The sequence below is a fragment of the Larus michahellis genome, chromosome 1 (assembly GCF_964199755.1).
Source record: "Larus michahellis chromosome 1, bLarMic1.1, whole genome shotgun sequence".
Classification (NCBI taxonomy): Eukaryota; Metazoa; Chordata; class Aves; order Charadriiformes; family Laridae; genus Larus; species Larus michahellis.
Window position 1 is genome coordinate 164328099 of NC_133896.1, and position 17525 is coordinate 164345623.

At 35.3% G+C, this 17525-nt stretch overlaps 1 protein-coding gene across 20 annotated transcripts in view; it reads left to right on the forward strand.

Moving 5' to 3' along the window:
• DOCK9 (dedicator of cytokinesis 9) overlaps nt 1-17525 on the forward strand; it is a 128284-nt gene that overhangs the window by 56992 nt on the left and 53767 nt on the right. For all 20 annotated transcript variants that reach the window (XM_074562365.1, XM_074562411.1, XM_074562474.1 and 17 more), the window contains 15 exons: nt 1184-1251; nt 5228-5302; nt 5400-5540; nt 5850-6050; nt 6193-6315; nt 8714-8796; nt 9222-9344; nt 11161-11240; nt 11325-11512; nt 11636-11701; nt 12291-12383; nt 12666-12789; nt 13171-13292; nt 14765-14851; nt 15505-15594. In XM_074562365.1, coding sequence (XP_074418466.1) covers nt 1184-1251; nt 5228-5302; nt 5400-5540; nt 5850-6050; nt 6193-6315; nt 8714-8796; nt 9222-9344; nt 11161-11240; nt 11325-11512; nt 11636-11701; nt 12291-12383; nt 12666-12789; nt 13171-13292; nt 14765-14851; nt 15505-15594 — 1664 coding nt within the window. The remainder of the gene's footprint in view (nt 1-1183; nt 1252-5227; nt 5303-5399; nt 5541-5849; nt 6051-6192; nt 6316-8713; nt 8797-9221; nt 9345-11160; nt 11241-11324; nt 11513-11635; nt 11702-12290; nt 12384-12665; nt 12790-13170; nt 13293-14764; nt 14852-15504; nt 15595-17525) is intronic.

Below are 17525 nucleotides of genomic sequence, written 5' to 3' on the forward strand. Positions count from 1 at the left end.
CTGTTTGAACTGATGAGAGTTTTGACTTTCTGACATTAAAATAGCACTCTTCTGTATTGATTCCAATTGAGTTAAGTCCAGAAGAGAATAATGAGATTGATCAGAAGTCTAGAAAAATCAAACCCACGATGAAAAATATGGACTGAAGCAGTTTAAGGAAAAGAGAAATCTTAGGAGGGACTTGTTTTGAAATGGGTAAAATGCTGCTGAAAATGGAATAATCTATTCTGTGGTCACTGTAGGTAGAAGAATAGGAAATTGTGGTTGCAGTGAGGGACTTTAAATTTAGATGTAACTCCCTTGAGCACAAATATTTCCCTAAAGTACTGAAATAGATTGGTTGGATGTAGAATCTTTTCTGTTGGAGCCCTTTAAGAACAGCTAAGGCAGATATCTGTAAGGAATGTGATGTAGATGTAGTTGGTAGTTTGGTTAGTTTGGTGACAAAAGGGTAGTCTAAGTGTCCTCTTGTGCATTTTTCCTGATGAGAGTGGATGGGGAAGGCAACTGTTATGTGAGACCAAGTGTATGCATATCCAGAAGAACCTGGAAGAGGTTATAGAAGGTTGTTCTGCTTATAAATAGCACAATATACCAAAGGGATCATTAGTTTAAAATTAGATATCGCAGTCTTTGGTGAAGATTGCCAGAAATGAACATGATGTGTGCAACACAAGCAAATCAGAAAAAGAGAAGCCTGTAGCTCTGTGAAAGACGTTTCAGTCAGTGGTCTCCAACTGACTGTAGAGCTGTAAGGTAACGGAATGGTTGCTTTGCAAATCCAGTAACCATTGGAGAGTAGAGCTGGGAACTTACTTAAGTAACAGAGGGAACTTGTTTTGTAATCAGGTTACAATGCATAGTGGAAAGAGTAATGTAAATTTGTGCATTAAGTATCCCCTTTCCCTGTGCAGATATCAAAATTAATATTAAAGGTATTTTCTAGGTAAGATTAGAAATAACTGCTACTTTACCAATTTCTGTAACTGGTTATGTCCTCCAAGAAGTGACTGCATCACAATGATGGAGTTGTCCATTTTTGAGACGGTAGGAGTTTCAAAAAAAAAAAAACCACAAAAATATTTTTGCCATGGAGTTTTATGAGTAGCTTGGATTTTTGGGGGTTTTTTTTGTTTTGTTTGTTTTTTAATATTTTTTTTAAAATGCACTTTTATAATTTCAGATGATGAACAAAGCAAAATGGAAAGCTCATCAAGTAGTTTTGATAACTACTATCCTGAAATTGCCAAGGTAATATATATTGTAAACATGAACTCAGGTTATAAGGTTCTAAACTAAAAGTTAGCCACACGAACTTTCAGTAAAGGTAACATATTGGCTTCTAGCTTCTAGTCAGTTTGTGGTGCTTTGGAAGCTTAGAAGCTGTGTCGTGAATAGATGAGATTCTTCATTTTCATTTATTGTGCTTCCTTATTTTCTGCTTTTGGAAGCCAACTAGCTACTGTCTTAAAGTTGCTTATATAAATATTGACATGCTGTTTAAAAGTGGCATGTTTTATTATTTTATTAGCTTACTGTATTTTGCATATTTTGTACAGTTTTATTGCATACAGGTAAGTGCTAGAACATTTCTATAGAAATCTAGTTATACTAAAGTCAAGTTTCATTTTTATAGTTAGTCCAGAGAAGCTTAATAGCAGTGATGATGTGAATGTATTTTAAGATGCTTGTGTTTGTAACGAGCCGGCAAGTTCATGAATACTTCCTGTGTTGCCCTAGCTCTTGCTTTTCAATTTTGTTCTTACGGAGATGTGGTAGAAATAGAAATAAGAATAAAACAAAGTAGAAATAAATAGAAAATAACAGTAACTCTCCCTCAGCCCACTTGCAGATTTTATTTCCGTTAAATCAGTGACTTGTGTGTTGCAATAAGTTTTGTGAGTTTTCTAAGGGGAAATTTTTGTTAAATCACCTAGGGACTGGAGCTGGTGACTGGAGCTGGTGACCTAGTTGCAGCATCCAAACTCCTTCCTGTGACTTCCTTACTCTTTCTTCTGTGTGGTACAGCCTGCAGTCTTGAAACTTTTCTGCTTGACCATGCTCTGGAATGCTCTCCCCTTCTTTTCTGACGATCTGTCTGACCTAGTAACTACTCCTGAAGGGAGTGCAGCTTCTAAACTGAGAACAAGCAGTAAAACAAATTCTGTTTATTACATTCGATAACGTATCAAAAGATTCAGTCAGAATACATTAACAGGTTTTTAGCACCCAAATTGGTTGGCTGACTTAATTCTTTCTATTAGTGCTTTGTAATTGACTTAGCACATGTACACAAAAAGCTATTATGTGATAATCTAGCTCCAGATACGGCTGTATTTGGAAATTAATTTGGATTGTGGTGCATACAATCAAGTTTTCCTTGTAAACTTGATTGTATGCTGTAAACATCAAACACCCTACTTACACAAGGCTATGAAAATTTATTTCAGAAACAAATATAAAATTAGATGCTCTTTTTGTATGGAATATTTAAAGGTCTCTTCCAACCAAAACGATTCTATAATTCTGTGATTTTTCTTTCTTTATAGTCAGAATTATTGGAATGTCTTATGACTTCCAGAGGGGACTTTTATTCAGGGTTGCGGCACCTGCATATAGTTTTAGTACTACAAATGCTTCTTCCTGTTTCCATAACCTTCTGATTGGTAACATGCAGCTCTTTAAGCTAGGTATTTTTCTAGCAGGTTATTTTACTCCGCTCTTAAATGCTGGCTTTTTTTATCCCATGGTTATAACCCATTTAAATTTCTGTTTCCTTCAAAATAAGTTTTTCAGTTTTGCCATTGTAGCTCATCTTTTACTAAATACTCTCTTCCAAAATAATTTAATCTAAAGTATTTTTCTAACCCTAGTTCCCTGCCCATTTGAATTAATACACTCTTTGTGCCTTAACTTGATTACTCTATATAAATGCTGTTTGTTTTGGGGATTTTTTTGTCCTCTATTCTTTCTTGCATTGTCTTTTCAGCTGTTATTTGAGTTTGGTTCTTTTTTCCCTGTGGAAGACTTACAAAGCATTGAGCCTTCTTTTAGAAGAGTTTATAGTCGCTCTATTATTTTTGTTGGTTCTAGGAGATTTTCACAATAGTTGACCTCATATCCTTATGAGGAAAGAAAAATTCCTTCAGGGATGATTGTAGAGCACCTGACAATAAGGGAAAAAACAGTCTTCCTGGGAAAGGTTTAACCCTTGTGTTTACGTCTCCAAGCCTTCATTTTTCTATCAACAGCTGTTAGTTTATAACATAAACTAAATAAGATGGTATTGTGCGCTTCAGTGCAGAGATGTGCACACATATATCTCAATCTGTCCGGCCTGCCTGCTTCATGTTCGTTTTATCTGTAACTTAAGTACCAAGAGTGAATGTGGGGGTTTTGTTGTGGTTTTTTTTGTTTTTAATCTTCAGAGAAAACAAATTTGACCTCTTTCTTGAATAACTATGTGACTGTCGTGATCAGTGTGCCCAAGTACCTCCTTAACCATTATGGGTCCCAGTATTCCTTGAGGTAGGAAAACATTGTCCCTGTTTTACAAATGGGTAAATGGAATTAGAGTCACTGCCGTGCTGTAGACGGTCAATTACTACATACATTTTCAGTTCCTGACTTCTGACTGACTGCCCCTAATCTGTTAGCCAAAAATGCATACTTTTGTCTTTCTTTAGTGCACAAAACACCAAAGAATCCAAAACTATTCAAGATGCTTTAGCTGAAAGTTTCTGTCTTGCTCCAATGACTAGATCATCTTCCTCTTCAGTTCTTGCCACTGACTATTCCCTTTCCAAAATATACATGCAACCTTCTTGCTGTCTTTAAACTTCTTCACAGTTTACTCCTGTATTTCTCAATCATACCGGCCGTTGAACAAGCAAAATCTGACAATGCTCTGCTGGTATCAAGTGCCTGGGTTGTGTCTTTCACAGCAACTCCTGTTTTTTCTCCTGTGTGTGTTAAAGATAACAAAGTACATGAAATCTGTTACAGCATCTATACTCAGAATCACACTTCAGAAGTTCCGCTTCTGTAATGCTGTAAATCCGTTAAGTCAAATTCTTTTTTCTAATTATTATTATCAACCTAAAGTAGGATTTTGAGCTCTTAGAGCTGATGAGGATTTGGTTTTGGGGTTTTTTTGGTTTGGTGGTTTGGTTTTTTTATTATTTTTTTTTATTATTATTTTTCTTGAAACATAGTAGGAGTTTCTTCAACCTCTAGCAAAGCAGATGTAGACAGTAGATCGCTTCCAGCTGATGGTCAGTGATGAGCATTCTGGGTTGGTCATTTCTTTTAACACATAGAGGCTGATGCAAAAAATAGATACCTGTCTGTAATATAATACTTTGTATTCCTGTTTAGCCAGCTACTAATTTGGGAATGGCAACTCTCCTACATGGGTAATTTTGGCATGTGCGTGCATCCATTTGTCGTGTCCTGTGACTTTAAAAACCCTAGAGTACTCTTCAAATAATACTTTTTTTTTTTTTTTTTAAAAAAAGTAACCTATGTATACCAACAGTTTTCACATTCTATTTTGTTACACTTTACTTTTGGTTTACTGTAATCCCAGGCAGGATCAGTGTACAGTGTACTCTGCAAAGTAACTTTTCAGTGTGAGGGTTTTATCTTTTGGAAGTTTTTTGAGTTTTTCCATCTACCCACAGGAAAACCACTTCTTTGGCAGTAGAGCTTAAGAAAAGAAAAGGAAAAAAAAACCAACCCCAAACCAAAACAACACACCAAGAAAAAGAAAAAAGAGAGCAAGCTATGATGGTGTTTCTTAATTTAGGTAACCTGTTGTTTCCTGAGCAATCTTAGGGTCTCAGGATAGCTCTGAGCTTTAACCTACATTCATACTTTTTTTTTTTTTTTTAATAAAGTAGTGTTATGAAAGTTACTGTTTCAGGAGGCAAAGTGCTATCTCAGCTACACTGGAGTATACTTCCCATGAGCTTGGGAGGTTACGTGCTGCTGATATAAGTTTTTGTGTTTCTAGGGCTGGAAAAGCCTTTAGAGGAGAGGCTTTTTATTTGGATGTGATAGAGCAATTTGAAACTAAGGAGTTGCAAAGTTCAGTTAAGGAGAGACAGAGTGCATGTATTAAAAATATGTAAAGCTTTGAACACCACAGAAAAAAGAATGAAATTGAAAACCCCTTTAATTTAAATAGTGTGATATTAAGACTTTTTTTTTTTCTTATTTTGAACAGAGTACCAGAGAAGCAGAAATCAAGTTGAAAAGTGAAAGCAGAGTTAAACTTTTTGGCTTGGATCCAGATGCACAGGTTAGACTATTTACAAGGAAGCATGTTACCTTCTTTTATGTTGATCCTTTTGAGATGAAAAAAACCTTACCTTAATTTTTCTTTTCTCTTTTTAAAGAAACTTGACTTTTCTGGTATTGAACCAGAAGTGAAGCCATTTGAAGAAAAATTTGGAAAAAAAATTCTCGTGAGGTGTCATGATTTATCTTTTAATTTGCAAAGCTGCGTTGCCGAAAATGAAGAAGGACCAACAACAAATGTAAATAACTCATCTAATTATTTTCTGTTAATATGGTAATGAATATCTTTAATATTTTGTTGGCACTTTTTAATGGCAGGAATTCCTGTGATTAAGAAACTTATATTGTGGGGGTTTTTCTACTCCTTTAAATGAAAATGAGAGCCTAAATCCTATGAAAAGTAATTCTGCTACTAATTACTAGTCAGTAATCTAGTGATGGCCGTGTGTAACTGTTTATAAAAAGGTTACTCATCTTCCTTTCATACTTAGTTTTACAATAATATAGATGCCAGCAATGACACTTGCTTCTTTTTTTTAAATGTTTAGGTAGAACCTTTCTTTGTCACGTTATCACTATTTGATATTAAAAACAACCGGAAGATTTCAGCAGATTTCCATGTTGATTTGAACCACCCCTCAGTAAGGCACATGATACCCAATGCATCTCAACAAATGATGAATGGCAGCGGTGATAGCTTACACAGAATTCAAGACGTTCATGAAACTGTGTTACAATATCCAAAGCAGGTAAGTATTAATAACCTAAAGAATAAGTAGGATTTTGGATACAAGTGGAGGGTTTTCCTACATGCGTCAGATGGCTTTCTGTTATGTGATGTAAAACATGTGTTCATTTTCCTTTTATATTTATCTCTTGTTTTATTTCTAGGGAATTTTCTCAGTCACGTGTCCTCATACTGACATTTTCATTGTGGCTAGAATAGAAAAAGTGTTACAGGGAAGTATTACACATTGTGCTGAACCATATATGAAAAGTTCAGATTCTTCAAAGGTATGTTATCTTCTTCTGGGGCATGGAAAAAATGCTGAGGCAGGACAGGTTGATTTCAAATTAATAAATATCAATTAAAAGCTTAGTTCTTTTATAGGAAATTCAAGTAGTAAGTTGTAGTTATTACTAGTAACTATTATTAATTGAAATGTTATAGGTAAGGTCTAACGTATTATTGGGAAACATTTATTTAGCTTTTTATAATTGTGACAATATACTTTTTATAATTACTTTACATAAACTGATATGACAAAACAGTATTAGACTTCAATGTGAAAGTTGAGTTGAAAATTGTTGAACAATGGAATATTAAATATAGGTCAGAAATTAACTGTATGTCTCTCTTAGTTAATGCATCTTATTTACTGTATCGTTGTTGCTGATTTTCCTTTGTTTCACTTTTTGGTGACCACAGTTTGCTGTAACTTTATCTCCACTCTTGCTGTTTTTTCCTTGAGAACCACGGAGATCATAAAAACAGAGGCTTTATGTATAAAATGCTTTGCAGATCTGGTAGAACTCCAAATCACTTTTGGAAATAAACCACTGAAACATCTTAAGTTTGCAAGAGTCTAGGATGGCGTAACATTTTAATGTTTTCTGAAACATATCTACAAGAAGCTTTGTCAGTTGCCACTTCTTGTTTGTTGCTGAAGAAATAATTTCAGTTTTGTTGATTTACATTTGTGCTTAAATAGTTGGACCAAGATACTAGGAGAAAAGGATTTTTTTTTTTTAAGCAATGTCAGCTACTCTTGACATTCTTCCTGTTTTTAGCTAGCGAAAGGGAAGAAGGAAGGGTTAAATTTCAGTGTCTGCAGAGGAACAGTGGTTTTTTTTCTTACTGATTTAATGCCGACTAAGCTACACATAAAAAACCTGTATTTTTCACTTGGTCTTAATATAGATCAGACTGCCGATTTGCTTTTCCAGGAATACTTGAGATTTTTTTTCATCTGTTGTTGGAAAACAGCAGCTTTGTATTTTAAGAGTCCAGTTTTGAAGTGTGTACGCTGACTGTTACTGAGTTAAAACAAACCTGAACTGAGTAACTGATTTTGGTGGTCTTGGGCCTGAGCCACATGGGATGGTTAAGTAAGCCCAAGCGTTCCCAAATTTGATGCTGAGTGCTAGGCTTATGTTGCCCTGTACTTCAGGAGTAGCCAATTCATGGCTATATTAACTTATGCTGTGCGTTTCTGATGTTCGTTTGCTTGTAATTTTATACAATTGAACAGTTTGGATTTTTTTTTCCCTGTTCTTATTTTCTTATACACTGTATTAATTTGAAACAAACCAGAACAGTACCAGCTATGTAGGCCTTCATGTGTGTCAATGCCATGGGCAAGTTCCAGTTCCCTGCAGAATTACTACTCCAGACAAGAAAAAGGGAAAATGGAAACAGCAAATTCTGTAGCCAAGAGATCACTTGTTCTCCCCTTAAACACTGAATACAGTGAATTTATGATGATTAATTTATCAAGGTTCTATGCTTCTGAGTGCAGTCTCCCCCTTTTTACAGGAAAGGATAATGGAGAGTTGGCTCAAACAACACACTAATAGAAACAGCTCTCCATAATGTCAACAGCGTAGATCAGGGATAATATTCACGCAGGTTTACTCTGTGGTTTTTTGCCTCGGGCAGACAATTTTGCTCTGTGTAGGCACGTAGGAGAAGCTGGTTTCTGGAAAAGAGAAGTCCGCTGCTCTGTCAGGAGCTTCTGTTTTAACTCAAATGGTTCAGCTCAGTGTTGAACATCTCAAACTAGTGGGTTTCTAGCTCTGATTATTAAACAGGTTGGTGCTTTGTAATGTAATTGTTTATTCACTTAAAAGTTAATAAAAGCAAAAATATAAAGTTTTAATGAAAACAAAATTGCAATGTCCATATATAGGATTGCTTATGTGATCTTCATGGAACTCTTCCCCTCATTTTGTGTGTCCTTGTAATACAAATATTGCAGAGTACTTTACTATTTACTTTGCAGGAATGTGTTCTGGTATACGGAGTGGGTGGTGAATAGGGGAGCAAGTGAGGGGGAAATGTTTTTATCTGGAGCCACAATTTTGTCTTAAAAACAAGTTGAATTTTGCTCTAGCTCTTGTATGAGTTTTGTATGTAATTTTTTTTTTTGCTTGCTTAATTAAATATGTATTATTGAGAGTGTAGAAGGATCTGTGTTTTCACCCATGAAATGCTGTGAAATCATCAGGTTAACCTGAAATGAATTGTTAAGAGGTATTTTCTTTTGTCTTTCACTTGCATACTTAGGATTAATCTTCTAAAGAAGATTTTCTAATTCATATCAGTGTCAATATGTGGGGTTTTTTTTTTGTGTACTAATGGTACAAAAAAATATAGCTTTGAAAATGTGGCTATTTCTTATATCCCTTGCAGGTTGCACAGAAAGTTTTGAAGAATGCTAAGCAGGCATGCCAGAGATTAGGTCAATATAGAATGCCTTTTGCCTGGGCAGCTAGGTAAGGACAGATCTTGTCAATCTGTATTTTCTTCTAACTTTTCTTTAACTTTATTTTCTGCATCTCACTTCCTCTAAAACTTAATATGCTATTTTAATTATTTATTGTCTTACTTTCAGTTAACCAAGTATTTCTGACAGACAAACTTAACGCTTCAGCTTTGTAGTAGGAAAAAAAATAATGAACGTTCATTATATTATTAGTCAAACCATTGAATATTGCCAACTGTTTTCTGTTGTCAATATTTTTTATTTTACTAAGAATGAAATAGTTCACACTTGATTTGTTAGACTGAGCTATGTATATGTATTAAATGCTTAATATAAAGGATGGTGCAGTATGTTCTAATTTGTAGTAAAGAAATTTCCTGAAGTGAATTTCAACACTTTCATAAACTCAGCTGAAAGCAAGCTTTTGACTTTCAGGACGCTGTTTAAAGATGCCTCAGGAGCCCTGGACAAAAATGCAAGATTTTCTCCTCTCTTCAGACAAGACAGTAATAAACTTTCAAATGAAGATATGCTGAAATTGTTAGCAGATTTCAGGAAGTAAGTCTAATTTCCCCACTTCAAAAAACAAAAACAAACCAACCACACCTTGACGCGCACACACACCCCCTCCTCCAAGCCCCACCATTTTTTATTATGGTCTTGAAGTGGAGCATATAAGCTTTTGATGTATGCAGTTATGTTTTTCACTTCAAATATAGAAGTTGTATAAATATAATTAAGGCCTTCATACAAGGTACAGATCTTTCCTTTGCAGTTTTTGGGGACTACAAGCAGGACTGAAGTATTATGGTATGTCTAGCATGCAATTAGCTTCATATGTTGAAGTAGCTCTGTGTTAGGAGTTGTGCTTGCATGATACACTCTTCTGGTTCTCAAAGGAAAACAAGTATGAGCATAAATCTCATGTTCACCGACCTTGGACAGAGAATGCTAGCGCTCAGGGAAAAGTATTTAAGCCACTCTCCGCGCCACCTTCTTTGGGACTGCGTGTGGCTCAGGATGCCTAAATAACAGAACACTGGTCATCCTTTCTTACAAAGTATTCCTGAAGACAAAGTATTCCATCAGTTTGTGTGCAAGGCTTAAGAATCTCCTACTGATAGATGACCCTATTAATAAACTAGTTTTAATCCTCTTTCTTATTAAATAGGATGTAAAATAATAGAGTGATCTTTGCTGCGTCACAAAGGCATTTCCACTTCTGTTATGGTACAGCTAGCTGGAGTTGTATTAATTTGAACAATGACTAATCACAAAAGGCTTGGGCTCTAGTTTCTTTGTTTTATTCTTGCCTAACAAATATGATAAGGAGATGAGGTTTGTAACAGATATTATGATTCCATTTCAGCATGCTGCACAAAGTTTCATTGAAGTTTACATAGCATTGAAGTTGTGTATTGATACTCCTTGTCATAAACAATATTATTGAAACTGAAACCAATATGGTAAATTAGCCTGTCACATCACTTTACTTTGCGGATTAAGGAAACGTGCTTGGTTATTTCTGCATCCTGTTTGTGGAATCGTTTGCAGTGTTTTACAGGAATTTTAAGAAGGAGATTGTAAAGTCTAAGGCTTATCTATTGGAATTAGAATCCAGACTCCAACCAGAAAAGGTTGCCCGCACGGAATTGCAGTTTGGGAAAGTTTTGCATCCACTTCCTTTGCAATAATATTTAAAAAAAAACAATCATGCTGTTGACTATCTTTACTGTAAAGGGTTCTACACTGGTATTTTAACATGGAAAATACTCCTATTTCAAATCCTGTTTCTGAATTAGCTAGATGATAACATCTACAAAAATTCATAGTAGGCTAGTTAATAATAAATATTTTGCAGGGTGAGTTATTACTCTGGAAACAGGAGGAGGTAGGAAAAAAAAGAGTAGAAGACACACTTTGTTAAGTTACTGATTTCTCTCCCCCTTTACTTTTCCCCCAAGTTTACCCCATTACCATAAATGCCTTTGGCCATTGAGATTTAAAAAGCTTACTTATAGGTCCCCTCTTTGCCACAAATGATAGTGATTTATTACATGGCAAACAAAACCTGTCTTTTAACAAAGTTTTTCATTTTGATTTAAAGAAAGAAAAACAACATGCTTTTTTCTTTACCTTTTCCACACTCATGAATAAAGCCTTACTTTTTTTTTCTGGAGAATTTAAAGAAGAGGAAAACACTGAATCTAGGCAAAAAGCAAGACCAGATCAGTCATCCACCCCCAAACTGCCTTTCCTCTCATACTCCTATTTCAGGATATTACTTTTGCTTCTGTTTCCTATTATCTCTTTTCTCTGGCATCTGATAGTTTTGCATTTAGCCTGACTTTGAGGTTTTTTTTCTTTCCTATAGACCTGAAAAGATGGCCAAACTTCCTGTTATTTTAGGAAATCTGGATGTTACAATTGATAATGTGTCACCAGATTTTCCAAGTAAGTATTAATAAACACTGTTAAATGGTCGTTCAGGGTTTTTCTTTTCATTTTTTTTAATTGGGTTTTCTTATGTATTTTCAGATTACGTTAACTCATCATACATTCCCATGAAACAGTTTGAAAACAGTACCAAGGCACTAATAACATTTGAAATAGAGGAATTTGTTCCCTGTATACCAAAACACACTCAGCCTTTCACCATCTACAACAATCATCTTTATGTTTATCCAAAGCACTTGAAATATGACAGTCAAAAGTCTTTTGCAAAGGTAAGTACAGGAAAACTGTACATTCTTTTTTCCCAGGTTTGGTAAGGTTGTCTACATATTATATTTCTGTTCTGATCCTTATGATTAAGTGTTTGTGTGTTTTGTTTTCAAATACCTCTTTAGGCTAGAAACATTGCAGTATGTATTGAGTTCAAGGATTCTGATGAAGAGGATTCTTTGCCTTTAAAGGTTAGTCTTTTGATTTTTGTGTCTGATAAAAGAAAATAGTGGACAGTTAGCTAAGTAACACAGTAGTACTGCATTAATTTATCTGGTTTGGGATGGCGGCAGTCTGTCTCTTTTTGCATTTGGCATAAGAGTATCTTCTAGATATCTTGCTTGTTTTTAATGTAAAAGATTACTAAAGAACCCTCAGAGCCTTTCATTTCTTTCTAACAACAAAAATGCCAAGAATAAACTTGTTGTGAACAAGGGTGGCCTATGCCTACTCTACAGGAGTAGTTCTTTAAGTTAAAACAGTAAAGCTTTAGAGCGACTGCAAAGCCAAGCTCCATGTTTGTTTGTGAGCTACCACAGTGTGTAAGAGGTGTCTGGAAGAAAAGCAGAAAAACGTACAGGAATCCTGAAGTGAAATCAGTGTCAGCTCTACTGCACAGCAGGCAGACTACAGATCATGTAATTCCCTGTCTGTGCAAAGGAACCAAGTTAAATACAAGTTAAAATACTTCAAATTCAAGGTGAAACAGATTCTAAACTGAGAGTGAAAAAGGATCACAGGGTGGTTTTTTTGTTCTTTTTTTCTTTCTTCTATTATTAGTGTATCTATGGTAGGCCAGGTGGACCAGTATTTACTAGAAGTGCGTTTGCTGCCGTTCTGCACCACCATCAAAATCCAGAGTTCTATGATGAGGTAAGCTACCTTTCTGAGGTAACTTTTACTGGTTTAAGTATTATGTAAGTTTAAAAAATCCAAGAAAAGATTTGAGGATTGCAAAGTTCTTGACAAATTATTTCAGTTAAATCAGACCCCCCCGTTTCACTGGAAGTAGATTTTTGTAAGTTTTGTGTGTGTGATTTGATCTTGCTTCAAATAACATATAACCTGGAATTGCTTTTTACATGTGCAGCCAGTAAGGCATGTCAGTGCTCTAGCTGAAGACTTCTACAAAGGTTATGATTCTTTGCCTTTCAGATTAAAATAGAATTGCCCACTCAGTTACATGAAAAGCACCATTTGTTGTTCACCTTCTACCATGTCAGCTGTGATAATTCAAGCAAAGGGAGTACAAAGAAGAAAGATGTTGTTGAAACACAAGGTTTGTACGCTAATGCTTTACTTTCAGTAACTACTGGGGAGATTTTATGAAGTATGCTCATATGGTAACCTGTGATTTTTGTGATCCATACAACGCTTTCTAATTACATTATACTGACTGAAAGATTTCATTAAGTACTTATTTTAATTTAAATGTTTCAAATGTTGTTTTAGAATGTTTATAAAATATATGGGGGTTTCTTCACACTCAGTGACAATTTGTTTGCCTTTTTAATTATTTCTAATCATTTGAGTTCAAATCATTTGGCCTTTGCAGTAACTGGTTTATGAATCACATATCAGAAGTGTACAGTAAGGGTTGTAAGGGTTTATGTAAAGATTCATAACATATTTTAAATTACTTGCCTTTCATGTTCCGTAGTTGGGTATTCTTGGCTTCCTCTAATAAAAGATGGAAGAGTGGTGACCAATGAGCAACACATCCCAGTGTCAGCAAATCTTCCATCAGGCTATCTTAGTTATCAAGAAGTGGGGGTTGGAAAGGTATGTTATATAAAATTGCTCTAATCTTTCAAAAACACATGTGGAGAGGAGGTTTGGTTGTAATTCCTCAGTCTGATAAGAGTTAAGTAATTTTCTAGTAGAATTTTTTTCTTTTATAGTTGAAATGGTGTGCTTTGCAAAAGTTAGACATCTGACTTAGAGGAAACAAACCAACCCAGACAGAAATAGGAGACAAAACTTAGGACTAAATTCTGACTTTTACAAGAATTTGAATCAACCTCCTGTAATATAGTTTTTCATTTCAATTGTTAAGTACTTATTTCTGTTATTATTTAGCTGATGTACTTAGGAAACGTTTGTTTCTTTTTTTTTGTGGTACTAATTAGCTAGAAGTTACAGTAACTTTAAATACATTAAACTATTTCGAGTTTATTAAGATATGCAAATAATCTGAAGTCCTTTACTAAATTTTTTTTAGCATTTCATGCTGTCTCCTTTCAGTAAGTCTTTTATTCCTGAAAAAGTCTTATTCTCACATCTTGATTTCTGTGATCTTTCTACTTCACTAGTAAAATTTATGGTTGTACTTTTCAAAGCAGAAAGCTTGCAAAATTGTAGTAATAAAAATGATACCGAGGAGAATACAAGATGTTAAATGTGGTAGGGGATTTGACTAAGAGAATGAAATGCAGAGACAAAATTTACTCACTTTGGAGGAAGAGGCCTAAAATCAACAGCCAGAGGTGCTGCTCTCCTCCTATTCTACCACCTTTTCTTTCTTAAACTCTGCTGTAAGCTTTCCAACCATCGTCTCCTTCACGTCTTTCATCTTTTCACATCTTAGGTGTATTCTTTATGCCTCTGCTGTTTGTCTCTGCTCGTGCCCATGGGTAGAAGGTTAGGACCAATACAACTAGTTGTATATCTAGCAATAAAATATCTCCCTAACTGGTTATCAGGGTCAACAGCTGGGCATTCCCATTCTCAGTTCTTTGGAAATGAGATGGGAAGGAAGCACTGGCTGCTTCACGTATCAGTGACCTATGTTAAGGTTTAAACTGTGTCAGTGTCTGTGGAAATTCTGCTCAGAAAACTAGTACGTATTTCTCTCTAGTGAGAAGTTTCTTTGAGGAGTTGCAGGGGAAGCGTGAAATCTGTGACTTACAGAAAAGCAGGTTTGTTAGCCACTAAGGAAACTATTGTGGGACTTAAAAAAAAAAAAAAAAAAAAAAAAAAAAAAAGGGGGGGGGGGGCGCAAAAAAAAACCAAACCCAACCCAAAACAAAGAAACCCCACAACACAAAACCCCAAAACATTTTTAAGCTTCATAAATGCTTTTGGTAATATTGCCTGCATAATTTTCCTTTTTTTATGACTTTATTCATTGCACACATTTCTTCAACCTGGTTTTTTTTTTTTTTAAAATTGTTGTTTGTGATACTACAAACAAATTGTTTTGTTCTAGTATACTGCTATATTATTTTACTTCTCTTCCACATGTGTGTGCGCAGCATTCTGGTCCTGAAATTAAATGGGTAGATGGAGGCAAACAGCTGTTAAAAATATCAACTCATCTGGTGTCAACTGTGTATACACAGGTGAGTTATAAAACAAATTAAACCAGAGAAAGTTTTAGGAGTAATGTATGTTTATTATATGTATATACAATATTTGAGAAGATTCTTAAACTCGGTGTGTTGATATTTTATTTTTTTGTCTCTTGAACACTTTCCTTGGTATCTTTCTTTCACATCATGTGTGAAAAACAGTAGATCTTAAATGGAAGATATTCAAAATGTGGCCGTTTTGTCTAGCATTGTCATCTATTCCAATCTGAATTTTCATGTTAGATGAGAGGTCATAGTTGTCTGAAAGCTATTTACTGGCACGTCTACAAAGCGATGAGTCTGTTATAGCTGCTCTTAAAATACATATTGTGATCAGCTGGGATAACTAACATTAAGTATGCTATTTTCTGCATGTCAGTTGCTTTTCGTGAAATATATGTGGTGTTTTATATAACGGGTATTCCAAAATCACTGGAAATTTCTTATGTGGATTACAAAAAGAAATCAGTTACATGTAGACTAATTTAGTCTTTGGAGTAGTGCACTTCAGTTATTTTTGAAAATTGAATCTATGGACATGTATATGGATTTCTATTAAAAAATATTTTTAATGTGTTCTGTTTTCGATTATGGATAGTAATGTTAGATATTGTTTAATTTATTGTTCTTTTTGTCTTTGACAGGACCAGCACTTGCATAATTTTTTTCAGTACTGTCAGAAGACAGAGTCTGGAGCACGTGCACTAGGAACTGATCTTGTAAAATATCTTAAGGTATAAAATGGCAGTGAATAACCTATGTTATTTTTTTATACTTTTGCAAAGCCTAGGAGCTTCAGACATCTTTTAGGTCTCTTTAATGGAATATGCAGTATAAAAAGAAAAAAAGATACTCCTGCCCTAGATAATTTACAATTGCAATATAAGAGGAAGCCATGAGGAAATAATGAGACATTATTGATCAGTCTTATGTGTGATGATTTCAAAACACTAATGGCTTAGTTTGTCAACAGAATCAAATTGAACTCACATGGGAATGGTAAGGAATGATGACTCTTAATTTTCTAAAATTTTGCTTAGGGGGTCATAATTGTCATGTTTACAGTCCTCTTTCAGGATTAGACCAATAGAGCACGTGGTTTCCACAGCAATTTTGTTTTTACCGAGACCCATTTTCTTAGGCACAAAAATCAGTAGGCTGATTTTCTTAGGCGCAACAGAGTTTATTGTTGTAACTGAATACCATTGATTAATAAAACTAGACTGTGTACTCAGGTCATTTAAGAACTTAACTATTGAATGTGGCACACTTATGAAGTGGACTCGCTTTGTGACCTTGGTTATGTCAAAACCATACCTCTGAGCCCTCTTCCTTGCCCCAAGACCTCTTGTGATCAACTTTGGTACGAAACAGAACGCAGTACATTAACAGCAGGAAGGTGGAATAGGTCTATTTGGAAATAGTTTTGGTTTTTAATTATTATTACCTTTTTTTTTACTGATAGACCTGTTTCTTGGTCTCCTATTTGTCTTTATCTTTCTGAAATTTTGCAATCCCAAAACATGCTGGCAGAGCATGTGACAATAATACAACTCTTTAGAATGGATTCTGGCAATGGTAGCTTCACATCAAAAGGATAAGGCAAAGAACAAGTAGTCTTGTAGCTGAACTTCATAATCCCCTGTTGTTACTTGGAATGAGTCATTAGAGATGCCTCTCACTGGGGTTTCTGCTACTGACATTCTTGTTTTGATATAAGATGTCCTTTCTCTGTGTTTCTCACTTAAAGTATCTGTTTCAAGTTCCTTGGTAGTTTTAGATCCGGAGCCATCCTTATTTCCACTGCTTTCTGCAGCAGTAATTGTACCAAATGGTCCCCAATTAGGTGGCGCTAGCACTAAACCTGGTAGTGTTTTGGCTTTAAAAGTCAGCACTCTGCAGTATTAAGAGGCCCTACTGGAGTTAGAGGCAGCTTATGTGAAGAAATGCTCCCTGATACAACACTTGCCTATCTTCTGTCATTGTGACACTTTTCAAAATATAGTCTTTCGAACTGTGTATATGTGGTTTGTTCCCTGAAGAAATCTCTCCAGTAGAGGCAGAAAAGCAGAACTGCTGCTTTCAGAGTATTTCATCTTGCCTTGAGGCCAAGGGGAATATTCTGTCTTTCCCCAAGTAATCCTTCCGGGAGATTGTGATCCTGCCGTCTGAGATGTCTGTTTGAAGAAAGGAACATCTTTACTTCTCACTTCCTACTGTTGGTACTTTTTTGGCAAGGGATTTAAAGTTGTTGGTATTCAATTTCCTCCCATGTTACATGAAAATACAAACAAAGGAATCGTCCAGATTTCTATAAGTCCTAGTTCATAAAAGGCTTTTTTTCTCATTGGTACAGCTTTCCCTTCTTGTCCTCTGGTTTTGGTTTTGAGATCAGTTGGGACACTGAACCTTTTATCATTGGACTTAACCTGTCTTTCTTTCTCTCCACATAATAAAGATGGTATATTCTGAGTATCTGTCATGATGAGTGAGAGGTCTTGGAGTCTGACCTGTGGCTCATTGAAGCTCTTTAAAATTGTCAGTATTGTTTTCATCACTTTTTTTCAAGGGATGTGGCCTTCCTGCTACTTGAGGTGCCAGAGAAAATAGCAGATGTTTCCTGGTATCAAGAAGAAGGGAAGGATTATTGCCCATACTGGACCTC